The sequence below is a fragment of the Poromitra crassiceps genome (genome assembly GCF_964638095.1).
Source record: "Poromitra crassiceps genome assembly, chromosome: 5".
Classification (NCBI taxonomy): domain Eukaryota; kingdom Metazoa; phylum Chordata; class Actinopteri; order Beryciformes; family Melamphaidae; genus Poromitra; species Poromitra crassiceps.
In genome coordinates, this window is record NC_139642.1 from 35,882,519 (window position 1) to 35,898,621 (window position 16,103).

The 16,103-nt window shown below is 43.1% G+C and overlaps 1 protein-coding gene across 1 annotated transcript in view; it reads right to left on the reverse strand.

Moving 5' to 3' along the window:
- myo7aa (myosin VIIAa) overlaps window positions 1–16,103 on the reverse strand; it is a gene marked incomplete at both ends in the record, with an annotated part of 63,348 nt that overhangs the window by 45,959 nt on the left and 1,286 nt on the right. Inside the window, 9 exons of the mRNA XM_083637093.1 lie at window positions 2,976–3,052; window positions 3,152–3,236; window positions 3,776–3,844; window positions 4,036–4,149; window positions 4,738–4,880; window positions 6,255–6,376; window positions 7,343–7,527; window positions 10,862–11,014; window positions 14,544–14,657. Coding sequence (XP_083493219.1) covers window positions 2,976–3,052; window positions 3,152–3,236; window positions 3,776–3,844; window positions 4,036–4,149; window positions 4,738–4,880; window positions 6,255–6,376; window positions 7,343–7,527; window positions 10,862–11,014; window positions 14,544–14,657 — 1,062 coding nt within the window. The remainder of the gene's footprint in view (window positions 1–2,975; window positions 3,053–3,151; window positions 3,237–3,775; window positions 3,845–4,035; window positions 4,150–4,737; window positions 4,881–6,254; window positions 6,377–7,342; window positions 7,528–10,861; window positions 11,015–14,543; window positions 14,658–16,103) is intronic.

A 16,103-nucleotide genomic window follows, 5' to 3' on the forward strand; every position in this document is an offset into this window, starting at 1 on the left:
ACACACACACACACACACACACACACACACACACACACACACACACACACACACACACACACACACACACACACACACACACACACACACACACACACACACACACACACACACACACACACACACACACACACACACACACAGTTGTGTATCCCACACTGTGTGTTCTCCTGTGAGCCAGCAGGGGGACCTCTAATCTAATTGAACCATCATAATTTCTTCTACTTGTCTTTTTCTCTGCCAGTCTGACTTTCTCTCTCTGTCTGCAGCATCCATGGCCTCCTGTTCAGCTGTCATAGCCAATCAATGCCGAAAGCCATTGATCAGCCATTAAAGCAATTATAGGGAGATGAGGTATGAAGCCTCTTATTACAGATGATTCCGGTTCTGATTAATATGATGTAGATGCTTTTTCCCCTTCTTTTTAGTGATACAATTTTAAAGTTGCATTTTCAAACTACTTTTCGCAGGTAGTTTCACACTGACACAACTGGACACAACTATGAATTAGAGGAGCTGCGCTGTTGTTGTTGACCAATCAAAGTCCAGTTTTGTGATGACTTGTACATGTCATGATATCAGTCGAATGAGTCTACAAATACCATTTTAACTAAACAAACTTAATCAATTAATTTGGATTTGCAAAACATCATTAAAACCATTATTCTTATACTGAGCCACAGTAGACAGCCATCAAAGTGGAATAATATGGAAACTTTAAGATGCTAGTTTGGTTTGTTCAGTTCAGTTCATTAAGTACTAGCCTGGTAAAACCATCCTGATAACATGACCTCACATTCTGACTGTTTCGCTCTATGGGCCCTATTCTCCCACAGGCCTTCGGCACTAAAACGGGCCTTAACCGCAAAAAAACGTGCCTTGCGCCTGTTTTGGGACGATATCAATATGGCTTTACGCTGCCAAATGCGCTTTAGGCCGAATGGGCGTGGCGCAGTCCCAGAATGGGCCAAAGTGGGCGTGTCGGCCTTAAATCTCGGCGTACTGATATCTTGGCACCTGCCTTAAATTTAGCGCTTTGCGCCTTTGAAAACCAGGCCTATTCACTGCGCCAGTGCACTTGTGCCTCTCCCCTGTCACCCTTCTCTGTCTCTCTCTGAAACCAGGCCTATTCAGTGCGCCAGTGCTCTTCTGCCTCTGAGTCACCCTTCTCTCTCTCTCTCTGACTCCCTCGCTCAAACAGACACAACACATAGCAGCACCCAGCTTCCCATAGGAAATAGCAGTTGTAAGTTTACTGCCTGTGAATGTCCACTCCCAGCATGCAATTGGGTCCTCCATTTCGCTACTAAATAGCAACTAAATGAGCCGAAATAGATATAAAAGGTAGATCTAAAATAATGTGTAATGGTAAGACAACCTGCAATTGTCGAACATTTCAATATTGGACCAAATAAAACATGAAATGAAACACCACCCTATGTGAAACATATATGTCCTCTTGAGCCTATATATACCCTGTGTGGATTTAACGTGATTTAGGTAAGTGACAGCGGAACGCGCTTCGGAAGCTTCTACTGTCATCTGCTATACTGTGATGTGCGCTCCAATAACTTCGCCCTACTCCACATTTAGTTTTACAATAAAAACACATTTATGCAATGACTTTACATAATGTAGGGTATATTTATGTGCATCATTCTACCTGCAGCAGGGGAGAGAAAACGATATATTTCTGGACAAACTTTCACCAATCTAATAGGCTATATTTTTCTAGCTGATGCGTTTAGTACATTATTTTCACTTTGATCTTGCTATAGTGTAGCGTATTTACATGCTTGCAGTATTGAAACTGCAGTTAGATTGGTTTGAGAAGCATAATAATATGGAATAATAGCCTATAATGCAGACAGACAGGCTGGATGAAGGGAGGGGGGGGGGGGGCAGAGCGTTTGGCTTTCGTCTGGTTTTGCGGGATCACTGGAATTGGAGCTAAAAAGGCAAGCGTGCGATTCGTTTATTGCACTTATCCAATGAGCATGACGGTGCATAATTTTACGCCTAAAAGGCGTGGTTGTAATGCTTTGGGCTGCATCTAGCGCCAGCACGACGATATCAAGTGCGCCTTTCCACGCCCACTGCTTTGATCTGCGCCTGCCGCTCGGCCTAGAAACTGCGCCGATGCAACGATAGGGGCCTATGTGTCAGTCTGGCCTCCAGCCCGCCCCCAGCAATTTTAGTGGGTGGGAGTACTTGCCTTGACAGACAACCCCTTCAGCCAATCAGCATCACCAAATCCAATCCAAATCCACTCGGAAGAATGTCAAAACTCTGCTGGTGCATACTTATTGTTTAGTTGTTGTTATTGAGTCTATTTCTGCAATAACTGCACTTATGGCTGTGTTTACTCTACTAACGTTAACGTTACTGCTCGTTGCTTTGGGAGACGCCATTGCTGTTTTGCCAGCGGCATCCCTGATTGGCCAGACTGATCCACAGAACGAAACAGAATATGAGTTCACGTGATCAGTATGGTTTTACCAGGCTAATTAAGTACTTGCTAATTACTTAATTATTCTTTAGGCTTTTAATTATTCATGATGCATCAAGTACCGACACAATAAAGATCATTATGTTGTTTTAGGTTATTATGACTTTACTTACACTTGAATCAGGAAATTGATTGAGCATGAGTGAAGCGTACTTAAAAACGAAAATGTCACACATGGTTGGTTAATCCTTAATCACTAGTTAATTAAGCATGAATTAGTGAACTGTAAAGAAAAGCGTTGTCTACTTATTATAGTATTATTATTGTTGTTATTATTAGGATGCACTGCACACAGCACATTGTAGAGCAGCTTGGGAGTCGTTGGAGTCTCGGTTACGCAACTCTTTCAAAATGGATGATGCCATTACTTCATCAGATCACATGACAACACCCACACTGTTAGACGCTACAAACACAGTGCGTGTGTGTGTGTGTGTGTGTGTGTGTGTGTGTGTATGTGTGTCACCTCCAGTAGTGTAGCGGCAGTGGTGAGGTCAGAGCTGCGGACGACCTCACAGGCATCCAGGTTGTCGTAGGTACGAGCTGCAGGGTCAAAGGCCAACAGGTTAAACCCGGGGCACTGTGTGTCATAGTGTGTGTGTGTGTGTGTGTGTCTGTATGTGCGCATGTGTGCATATGTACCTTCATATCTGAGGTTTCCCATGTGTAAAATAGCAGCCAGCAGTTTAGAAATCTCCCAGTTCTCTCTGTCTGTGAACATCAACACCTACAGAACAGAGTAATGGAAGAAAATACTATATATCTAGTATATCTATATATATTCTTTTCTAAATCACTCATCAGTTCATCATTCAATATCTCCAAAATATAGAGGATCAGTTTGTAAAAGTGGTCTCATTTTGTCAAATAAGGACTTGAAGTACCTCATCTCCTATTAAAAAAAAGTCACATAATCAGTTTTTTTTCTGCTATCTACATGTATTATTTCATGAGAGTATATATCACTTTTTCCCCCTCAAATGGTGAATGTCAAATGTTGTAGAGTAGTACAGTAAATAGAGTAGTGGCTCTCAACCTGGAAGTCCTGAGTTGATTTACGGAGTGTAAAAAATCATAATTAATAGAAATAAATAATGAATATTCTCAGCTTACTTGTCTTTTCAAACAAGTCAAATAGCCTGGAAATGGAAAAAGCTGTTGGTTGAGAGCCACTGTAATACAGTATGATAACCACCACACACACATTAGGTTACTAATGTGAAAATTGTTTGATGTACTCTAATCATAGCTTGGTTTGATCAGTACCTTCATTGCAGAGCAGATGTTGGAGTATTCCTTCTGATCGTCTCGGCCTTCACACACTGTACAGTTTCCCTGCAGAGAGACAGAGGGATTGATGGGAATTATAGCCAGTTTTAAAGGAAGCATATATCAGCCCGGTAGGCTCTCATGACCACGCCCCCTCCTGGGTGGAAAGGATCCAGCATCCAGCAATAGGAAAAGAGTGTACAAGAAAAACAAACGCTTTAAAAAATGGTTGAACTTAATCCTGAAGAGTTGCTCACTATAGTCAGGTAGGTGTAGTCGGTGGCATTGCTCAGCCCCAGCTTCTTCTTCTCCTCAGGAGTCATGCCTTTCAGCATGCAGTAGAAGATGTGGTAGTTCCTCTCATCACGAGCCTGCAGAGACCAGATGAAAGGAGTTCAGCAAAACATGCTAAATGCAGAAACACAGAAGCTACAGTACCACAAACGGACTAAAATTCTTCCTACGGTGTGTAGCTGAGGGCTTCACAATGCAAATTCTGGTCAGTCATTCAGTCAGTCAGTCAGGTAACACTTAGTGAGATGTCCCTGCATGAGATGCTTTCTATAGGGCGTCTCTGGCTAAGGGACCCATCCTCTCTGCCCTTAGGGTTGCAAATGTGTTTCTTACTTAATTTATGCTGTATAGTCTCTTTCTAATGTTTCTATTAAGTATCACCGTTATGAGCAAAGCGAGGCTACTATATGTCTGCCTCTCCCACCATGTTGACATCCCAAACATGGACAGAAAAAATGGACAGAAATCTATCCATCATTAATTCTGTACGTTTTCCGACCCGTCTGGCCACGGCTACTGTCGGTAAATTCAACACATGCGCCGTGGGCCTGTACAGGATCTGTACTTGTTTCATAAATTTAGCTGAAATTGTGTCGAGTTTTGTTACAAATAATCAGTGAAAAAGTCTTGAATGGGCCTGCGAGCAGCTTGCCACTGTACTGTACCTGTCGACAGACTCTGGATTTCTCCAGCAGGTACTGCTCTATCTTGGCTCCCTCTATGGCTCCTCTCTTGTTGAAGTGGATGTCGATGTATTTCCCAAAACGAGACGAGTTGTCGTTGCGGATGGTTTTAGCATTGCCAAAGGCTGCAGAGGGACAAAACAGACCAACCATGATAATATTGTATGGATATGTGTGTATGAGCCCTGGTATGTACAGTATAGCCTTTGTGTCTGTTAGTGTCTGCTTGTGTGTGCTTGCAGCTGTGAAAGTAGAGTTGATTTGGTATGAGTAAATGGTAAAATGGTTTATTTATATAGTGCTTTTATCCAAAGCGCTTTACAATGTGCCTTCATTCACCCATTCACACACCGAAGGCGGCAAGCTGTCACGCAGGGTGCTGGCACAGCCATCGGGAGCAATTTGGGGTGCAGCATTTTGCCCAAGCCAAGGACACTTCGACATGCGGACTGGAGGAGCCGGGGATCGAACCACCGACCTTCTGGTTGGTGGACGACACGCTCTACCTCTTGAGCCACAGCCGCCCACGTATGAGTGATTTTGTCCATATTTTTACATTTGTGTCCCTTTATTCAGTTTCCATGAGTGACATCCGAGAGAAGCAGTGGCTTCAACTTATACCTAAAGTCAGATCAAGATCTGTAAGATGTTACCAAACATCTACGATTATGCCGGGAATTTACATAGACGTTCAACGGACACCCAGGCGTTGCATGCATGTACAGTAGCGTGGGTGTAATGTTGCCATATTGTTTTTCATTTGGGTGTACTGTAGCGTTCACACAGCATTGGGTTAGAGTGTAAATGATGCCTGCACCACACCTACACTACTCTAGATTAATTTTGTGTGAGTCCATACTGTAAATGTAGACTTCAGAGCGCATCACCAGTCTGAGGGTGTCATGAGATGCTTTCATCTTAAACACAAAGCAATCTTGTTGCTACAGTATGAAGAGCAAAGTTTGGCAATAACCTGCAAGCTATATTAGTCTCATTATGGAATCTAACTGGTTAGCTTGCTAACATGAAGTAAAAAAAGGGAGACCTAATATGGAAAGGACAAGAGAATGAGAAATGTAGTCCTTTCTGAAGTGGAGGATCTAAATGACAGAGCATCAGAGCAGAGTTTTACCATCTCGTGCAAACGCTCCACCTAGATCGGTGGTACTCAACGTGGGGTCCGGTGACCACCAGGGGTTCTTGAGGGGATTCCAGGGGGTCCCCAGCCAATGGATGAATTGTTAAACTTCACCATTATAAGAAGTTAACACAATTATCCGATTAATTATGATTAATTATTAATTCGGGTGGGGGGGGGATCTAACGCAAAAAGATATTCCCAGATTTGGGTCCAAAAGAGAAATGTGGGCCCATGGTCCTAATGCTAACTTAGGGGTCCTTGATATGAAAAAGGTTGGAAATCCCTGGTCTAGATAGTGCCTGTTTCAGGGTGTATTTTCATATTGATGTAGTGTGTGCGTGCGTGCATGTGTTCCTACCCTCTAGTATAGGGTTGGCTTCCAGGACCTGCTGTTCTATCCAGGAGTGCTGACCGCTGATGGCTGCCAGGAACTGAAGGATCAGCTTGGTGCTCTCCGTCTTCCCTGCTCCAGACTCACCACTGTGAGGGAACACGCACGCATGCACGCACGCACGCACGCACGCACACTCAGGGTGAGTCAGTCGTTCCAGTCACCCTGCTTCTTGCATTCCTCTGGTGTTGGTGAAAGTTAGCCTTATTTTCTAGATTGGCATCTCTCTTCCAGTCTAAACAAACCTAGTCTCGCTTGCCAGACTATCTCTGTTTCGTGCTGTACCAGCGCAGGTGAGTCTGACTCCTCTTACTCACACTCTCGTATAGAAAAAAGGCTCTGTTTTCCTTACAACCATCCACCAAAAGTACCAAGCATGCTTTATTACACAATCCAAATCTTCGTCAAAACGTGCCATTTTCAGCATGTAGCGTTGTTTCACAGCCGTGGAGGCATTAGAGAGCAACACACACGGAGCGGAAAGGGATTTCCCTTCACTCCGACTGAAATGGTCGGAGTCAATGGCAGAGCTTATCCTGCTTCCAGTGAGTCAGACTAAAACAAACCCAACTTCTGTTGAGTTGAAAATGCAGAACTTTTGTGACTGACTGAATGAATGACTATGTTGTAATGTATGTTTTATGCTTTTATACTACTAGTTTATGCTTACCTCTTCAACCCATAAAATCTAATCCATGGATTATGTAACTACACATTTATGATGTTTGGATTTGATATCGTATGATGAGTGATATCATGGATGGGATTGAATAGCATCTACAGGGGAACACCTGAAAATGAGCTCTCATTTGAGCTCATTGCGTGATAATGGCATCCACAGAGGTTTGGTCAGGGGAGAGAGGCAATCTGGAAAATGAAGCTAACTTTCATCAACACCAGAATTTGTTGGTATGAAAAAAGTGCCTTGGTCAAGGGCACCTTTCCCAGATGGTCCACAGATTCAAACCAACAACCAGCCACCTGCTTATCTAATCTCTATGGCAAACTTGTTCCCCTATCTTCAGCTCTGTTCCACTCCCTAAACTCTCTCCTACCTGATGATGCAGCACTGGTCGCGGTTGTTCCTCTGCATGTTAAAGTAGCAGTTGTCTGCGATGGCGAAGATGTGCGGGGGCAATTCGCCGATCTTCTTGTTGGTGTAGAGGCGGATCTGGTCGGCCGTGTAGATGGGCAGCAGCTGGTAGGGGTTGACCGCCACCAGGATGGAGCCGGTGTACGTCTGCACACACAGGAGGAGGAGTGAGTGGCGAGAGTGACAGAGTTTCAGGAGAGAAGAGAGCGGTGCAGTGATGACATCATCAAGCTGTGACATCATCCAGTACGGTGCATTTCACATGACAACATTCCATTTTTACTCACTCACAGCCACTTCTAAAACATGGTCAACTCATAAGAGGATGGATTCAAGGCAAATAGTTGGTATTTGAGCGACGTGGGATTTGAAGCCCCGATACTGATGGCAATATTTTGGGATTGAAGCTCATTTGTGTGCAGTAAAATGAGGTCAGTGTTTAAAAGCCTCTGAGATGGCTTTTACAGATGTTACTCTTTTAATCTGCGGCAGTACTGCAGCACTGCGGTGGCAGCATTCACTCAAGAATGCAAATTCAAGTCTCCAACTTGGAACGCTGCAGCCTCCGTCAAAATGAGTTGGTTGATCTTTTTTTGCGTTAGATTCTGTTTTCAGGGTTGGATTTTCCTAGAAATAGCATCTTAATGCAATGCTGTCCACTTGGAAGTCTTGGATGTCGGACTTTCCCACAAGCACATGAATGCAGCTCATTAGTTGATGAAACGATCAGTCCACCACATTGCAGCCAAAACGTTTTAAGATACAGCACCTCCTTCCTATTTACTTTGTGGAGGACTGATCTTTGCATCCTCTAATGTCACTACTTTTCATTTTGGTCAGTAAAAGTCTTGAGACTACTGTATTATTCATCCTATAATAAGAATGTGAAGTCTGTCTGTCTGTGAGTGAGTGAGTAAGTGAGTGAGTGAGCACAATTGTGTTCAGCCACAGCTATGCTATTTTAGGTGCGATCGTGCTGAATCTTTCAGGAAGTGTAAAGAGCACACCAATTAAGTAGCCCAAAAATGACGAATTAGTGGCCCAAATGAGTCAAGACAGGTTCAGCACCATGGAGAACTCCATTCATTAGCTACTGACTGAGCTCCTGAGTAGAGGAGCACAGCTGAGCCAAGGTGGAAACAGCCAGGCAAGAAGTGGAGTATGAAACCCCTCTGGGGAGAGAGAGGAGAGGCTGCATGCCAACTCTGTGAGCGAGGCCTGACTAAATGGCCAGTCACACAGGGACGGGTACTGCACTAGTTTTGTAAGTATGCGGAATATCTTTTATTTGGACAGAAATTATTCAAAAACATGTAGAATAATGTTCAATACGTCTGACTTTCTGGCGGCTGCCCACATGGCAGTGTCAGAGGGAGGGGCGGGGGGAGTGGGGGAGGTGTGTGTGTGTGTGTGGGGGGGGGGTTGGGCAAAGGCCAGAGGTGACGCAGGTCTCGTAGCTCAGATGGTGGAGGATTAAGTTGGGAACGTATCGGTGTCCGCCACCGGAGGACCAGCAGCCATGTTGGAAACGAAGCAGCATGCTGCAGTGATGAGCTGGGTTACCAGGAACCCCCAACGCAGTTTGAGTCATCCTGCAGGAACATGACGCCTCTACAGCATCAACTTTCCAGGAAACACAATGTTTTACCCTAAAGCACATTATGCAACACTATTTAAATTATGAGTCATGTAAGTTTTGTTTTTGACACTCATCTATGTTTTCAATTTCATAGATTAATAATAAGAATCATAATAATAATAATAATAATGATGATAATAATTGATTGCATTTATATAGCACTTTTCAAGGCACCCAAAGCTCTTCGCATATTGTGTACTGATGTGTAGCACCCGCCTGGGTGATGCATGGCAGCCAGTTTGCACCAGAACGCTCTGAGGACTGAAAGAGCCAATTAGATTATTATTATTAGATTATTAGGTGGCCATGATTGAAGGAAGGACTGTGTGTGAATTTAGCCAGGGCACCGGCGTTACACCCCCACTCTAGCGAAGAGTGCCGATGGGATCTTTATTGACCACAAAGGTTTGACGTCTCATACGAAGGACGGTGCTCACTCTTAGGACAGAGTCCCTGTCTCTGCTGTGGGGCATTAGGGATGCGGAGATTATCCATGAGAGCAGAAGGAACTGGTCCTCCAACACCACTTCCAGCACCAGATGGTCTCCCATCCAAGGACTGACCACAGCCAACCAGACCTGCTTAGCTTCCCCAGCAAGCCAGTGATGTAACGCAGGAACCACGGAGCATTGACTGATGAATTTCAGGTTGATTTTTTTTTTTTATTGATGGTATTTTGGAATGAAGTGATGATCAAACGAAATGGTAAAATTAATTGTATTCAAAACATGCATGTATGTAAATGTTTTGAGGCTATACGTGAATATAGCATTGAAGCAATGTAAATAAACCATGCGCTCCCTGACTGCTTTTCATAATATTTTTCTCAAATACATTTCCAAATATATGCTTTTTGCCCAGGTCTGATCTGTCTCCCCAGCCATGCCTGGCGGTCCGGCACTTACCCTGCCGCCACAGTTGGTCTTCAGAGGGAAGAGGGAGGGAGGGAGGGACAGAGGGAGAGAGGAAGGGAGGGAGAGAGGGAGAGAGGGAAGAGGGAGAGAGGAAGGGAGGGAGGGAGAGAGGAAGGGAGGAAGGACAGAGGACAGAAAGTATAGAAAAGCAGAGAGTAAGAAGGCAAGATACTGTATGGAGTAGAGAGTAGGGAAAGCTGCTCAGTAAGCAGAAACATACAGTAGCAGTGGTTGGATTTGGCAGGTGGTAAAGAGCATGCAAACACTAGATAAAGGTTAAAAAACAACTCCAGGAGTCCTTAAAGTGTTATTGGGTTAGAGAGAGACAAGTGACTTATTTGACCAAATAGCAGAATAAATAACAAAGCAATAATAACCCTAACTTTCTGAGACGATAACATTTGAATGCCCCGGGTATTATTTATAGTCTTTAGCCTTTTATGTTCTTAAAATGTGAAACTAACTAACTTCAAAATATATAAATATTTTTTATATATATATATATATATATATATATATATATATATATATATATATATATATATATATATATATATATATATATATATATATATATATATATATACATATAGGTATAAAAAATATATAGGTATAAATTAATAAATACAGCACATGCTGTAGTATGTATATTTAAACTAATTATTTAAGCCAGTAACAATTATTCTGGGCAGCTGATTTATTTTAGTTTATCAGTCCTTAGCAGGTGAGCTGAAAAGTTCTGTCATACTGTAGCTGAGTTTCTCTGTGTGATAATGAGCAGGCTATAGTCTCATATTTGTATCAGTGTAGTATAATACTGGAGTAATACTCATATGAGTTTATCCCTGTACAGTATCTTATGAGCAGGTTATAGTCTCATATTTGTATCAGTGTAGCAGTATAGCATTACTACTGCAGTAATACCCACATATATGAGTTTGTCCCTGTATCTGATGAGCAGGTTGCGGAGGATGCCAGCTTCATTCAGGTCTCCCAGGCGGATCATGTCCTCCACCCCATGGATGGAGGTGGGGTGCATGGGCTTGATGTTGGTGGCATTCTGGGGGGAGATCCAGTGTTCCTAAAGGCGGGAGGGGATGGAGAAGAAAGTGGGAGATAGTATGTGACAGGAGAGAGAAAGGTAGAGAGGGAGGGGATGATGACAAGATATGAGAGGGAGAGAGAGAGAATATGCAAAAGAAGTAAAAACAAGGCCAGGTCGAAACCTGGCATAGCCCCGGTGCATGGTATCGTCACGCATTTTTTCCAAAGGTGGGTTGTATCATTTTAGATAGTTATTGTCATGCTAATGCCTGTGCAAGTGGTCATTTTTCTGATCAGTTTGTTTTTAAGTACTTATTTGACATATAAAAAGGGATGATTGACAGCTGTGGCAGCCAGTCTCAAGCCGTCATCTACAGGCTACAGGCTCTTCACCTTATAGATCTGTTTTAGATCTGTTTGGGACTAAAGCACCTGGGGGTTTTCATCTTTTAAAGTAAAGATGTTTAAAAAACTATTGCTTGTTACATTTTCAGTGCTGTACCTTTTCTCTGTAAGAATTGTATTGAGCTTGAAATTAACGATATGATACATTATATTATATGAGCTATGAACGTGAACACAACACCATTTATATTATTGCATGTTTTTGTAGATTGTGTACATTGTGTAGATTACAATTATTATGCTTATTATTATTATTACTATGCTAAGGAAGGTAGGTGAAATCGCTGTCCGTTCTGAAGAGCTATTCAGTTGGTTCATGAAATCGCTGGGCTGCGTGCCCTCCAGTGTTGCTCAGAAAATAATGTGTTTTATTAGTTACTCCAGCTACGTTATCGTTTATTTTAATACACAATGGTTTTAATGGAAGCAGACTAGCATTAACCGCTTGTCTGTTTTGCCGGTTTTTGTCGGCTTCATATTACTCTAACCTAACAACCGATAACGATAGCTGGAATAACACAGTAATAGACACATATTTTCAGAACTTACCAGGTTTTCCAACTACCTGCATATGCCAGGAAATGTGTTTTATAATGTTAACTCCCGGGTCTAACCATAACATGGGGCCTACACAAGTGTACACAACAACCAGCCAATAGCTAATCGCTAACGCGTTAGCGTTAGCTTACAGACACTGGAGGTTTTATTTTTGGTATTAAAGCAATAAACGTTTTTATATAGATATCTCAGGGAAGTGCTTTGACTGTGGGGATGTTCGTTCAATCTTCACAAGCTCCTCTCTTAGCTGTTGTAAGGATATACAGAGAAGAGACCAGGCAGGCTGGCTAACATTGTGTAAAACAGAAGGAACACACTGCTTTATCTGTCTACCAGACTGTATATCGATGGACCGCGTTAGCTAGCTAATTAGCCATGTTAGCTGCCTCAGTAGGTAACGTTAGCCTATAGAGAGTATTTATCTGACGTTTATGTTAGCTACTCCTCAAACCTGCGGGTGGAAATGGTTTATGCGATGCGATGTATGTTGAAGCAAGACAACGTTTTAATGTACCTTGAATTTGACAAATTACGACGGGTCGTGCTCACGCAGATCTAAGCCCTGGCCATCCTAGGCTCAACGCGAGACTCATCAGTCATTCGGATGAGTCTTGCGTTGAGGCTATGGCCATCTGTATTTTTACAAACGCCGAAATATTCCCATACAGCCGACGTTTTTAGATGGGGGAAAGTTCAGGGGGGTCCTTGCGTTCTCCTGCTTTATCACACACATGATTGTAAACACACAGGCATACAGCTCCTCACAGCTCCTCTCTACTGTGCGTCTGGCATGCAGCAAGGGGGAGGGGCCGCGTAAGCTGCATTCTGCAAAGCGACCTGGGCACGTTGTTTTGGGGAAACAGCTGATACCGTGAGGAAGGTATGACGGCAAATCTTAGTGGGGCAGCGGCGCCCTCTAGTGGCCGGCCGCCATTTAGTCGGCTGAAAAGGTGCATAATTAGTCTTGGCGACATGCGGGAACATAAGGCCCCTGGTGCATTACCAAGCACCGGGGCCAAAAACAATCAGTTTAACAAGTCAACAAGTCAATCAGTGTAATGGAAAGCTGCTTTAAGGGGGCAATAATTAAGGATTTTACAGCTGCTGAGATTTCTGGCTTTATAAACTCTTTTTCTGGCCTGAAGTCTGTTTTGGAACAAAAACTCCCCAACTATTAGAGTTTCAAGACACTCGCAACACAAAAAAACAAATGACAAGTGTGTGTTATTATTCCAGTATTTACCTCTTCGCAAGAAACTTGGATGGATCGCTGCTCTGATAAGCTAGTTTACTCACCTCTGTTGTGAAAATGTGACTTTATTATTTGTGCCAGTTACAGGCCGCAGCAACTCGATAAAGATCATAGATTACCGTACTTAATACCCTTTAAAGTCTAGTTTTACAAGCTCCTTTCCCTCCAGAAACAGTTTAATTAAGTCAAGTTACTTAGAAAAAGTATTTGAAACTAGCCTACTTGATTGTACATCTGCAGTGTATTGTAACACAAAGTCACAAGACTGCAATGATGCAATGAATAGTCATCACATTTTATTTTAAATAATGTGAAGTGAGGAATGTTCACGTGTTTAAAATGCCCACACACAGTCTGACAGAAATAGGCCCTTTTCACAGTGGCCATTTTGTGTCGAAAAGGCAGGATAAACACAGGTGCAAGCAAAACAGTAATGAAACCCTCATTACTGTTTTGCTTGCACCTGTGTTTATCCTCCTTTTTCGACACAAAATGGCCACTGTGAAAAGGGTCTATTACTCTCGACTTCCAGACGATTAGAGAGCTCTGCCTACCAATTGTCTGGGAACTCCTTGTCAAAAATAGTTTCTTGAACGACGGCGAGAATGGCTGCTAACAAACCTACACCCCTTTGTCACGTTCCCGCAAATGACACTCTCCCCTCATTGTCCTCCGTAGTGAAGCAAACTGGAGATACAGAGAATCACTTTGTAACACGGAGAGAGCTTTTTCAAACATTGAAAATGAATGTCCCGTGCAACGTGACATTATTTGATTCCGTTTTATCCGTTTACAAGCACACGACTCCTGCATGTCACCGCGCCTTCTACACGAAGGCGAAGGGCCGCCCTAAAGACTCTGGATTGGTTCTGCAACGCAGTTTTTTTAACTCCCAAATTGTTTCCACCCAGTTTTAACAACGAAAGCTGGAAGAATGTTTTCAGTCTCTAGTTGAGCAATGCAGATAGAGACTGGCACAGCATGCGCAGAGCTGTTGCGAATCATGTGTGGGGGCTTTAGGATAAACATACACAATCTATGTCTTTTCTTAGTAGAATAGACTCAGAGCCGGCGGAACGGGTGGGCATTTGGTGGTAATGCCAGTCCAAATGGATAGAGAGAGAGGGGTGCAGTACGTTGAAAAATCATGCCCCTCCGGTCAAATTTAACGTGTACAGACTACCTCAAAATGAAAGAAGCAATAAATACTACAAACACTAATCAAAGTTGAATTTAGTTGGTCTACCACTGAGTTGCAGCACACTGTAGTTGAAAAGTAGTTTACACTACATGACATAGTGAAACTGATCCCAGCTCAGAGTGACAGAGAGAGGGATATTTGAGTTCTTACGTTTCCCTCGTCGTCCAGCACCTGGATCTGTCCTGAGTCACACAGCTTCACCACTGCGCCGATCGGCACCACAAACTCCCGACCCGTCTTCAGGTCCAACCACACATAGTCGCCCTGGAAACAGATAGACACCACAGTCACAACCAGAAAGACAACCGGGATCACGGTCAGAAGTGGGATTAGAAATCAGAACCAGACATGGAATCAGCATTGGAGTGGGAATCAAAATTAGACTTAGACCTACATGTACAAGGATCAAATGAATGTGGGTTTGGGATCAGTATCTCAACTGGAATTGGAATCAGAACAGCAGTTGTGATCAGAATCAGAATAGGAAGCATAATTAGAATCAGAACTGAAATCAAAACCAGAATCAAAACCACATAGGAACCATGTCTCCATTAGAGTGTTTCCCTCCACATGTTGTGCCATTTTGTTTAAGCAAAATAAAACATAAAAAAAACATAAAAAAAAAGGTTTGTAATCAGAAGATCAGAACCAGAAGCAGAATCCATGTTGCTTTATTTAATCAGTGAATTGCAACCATTTTCACACTGCAGCCAGACCAGCCATAACTACAGTCTGGAGAAATCTGAGCCTTTTTATAGAGGGCCAAAGTCACGCCCACTTCCGCCATTTTGTAAAATGCTTATAAAAATGGTTTTAGGCTGTATGTCCAGTTAGCGTCTTTGTCTGAGCTCCAGCGCCCTTTCCCTCGTTAACAGCAACGGGAAGCGTCTGCAAGCAGCACAAGGTGTCCGCTCCAGACAAATGCTGCAGCTGGCGGTTTTTCCCTCAGAGCGGAGCGCTTTCAAAAGCTGAGAAATGTTCAACTTGTCAGAAAAGAGGAGAACCGCTTTTTCCAGCCGGCGATGGAGGAATAGGATGTTGTAGGCTAATCATTGAATTTATGTGACTGTAACAGCAATCATAAAGAGAGTATAGATTATACTGGACATGTGTTGTAAATATCTGCCATCTTGAAAGTCTTGCTTGTTCTACAACACTGTATTGTTAGTACTGCTAGAAGTGCTAACGTAACCAGGTGGTTAGTGCAGCTGGTAAGCTAGCAGCAGGCGTTACCATCTGCTTCCCCTCACAAAAAGTACTCCAGGCAGCGCTTTTTCCATTCCAAAAAGATGCTGACAAGCGCTTGGTCTTAAGTTTTTGTCAGAGGGAAATATTCTATGGTCTTTCCTGATTGTAAATATAGCTGAATCGCTTGGTTTGGCCAAGTAAAACTATTTTTTATAAGCAATTTACGAAATGTAGATGGAGAAATAAATGGCGGATGAAATCCCTTGGTTCATAACCCGGAAGTGGGCGTGAATTTGGCTCTCTGTTAACCTGAGTCAGACTGTAATGTCAGCCATGGGTTAAGTAAGGTCTGACATCTGATTCCAACCCTCACTTGAGCTGGAGACTAGCAGGTCCTGGTCTGAAACACAGCTGAGACTCTGCAGGGTTAATGCATCACTCTAGTGCTGAGCTGAAAGGTGCAGTGTGAAATGGGTTAAATCAACCACAGATCAGACCAGAATGATCACAGGTCCAGGTAGA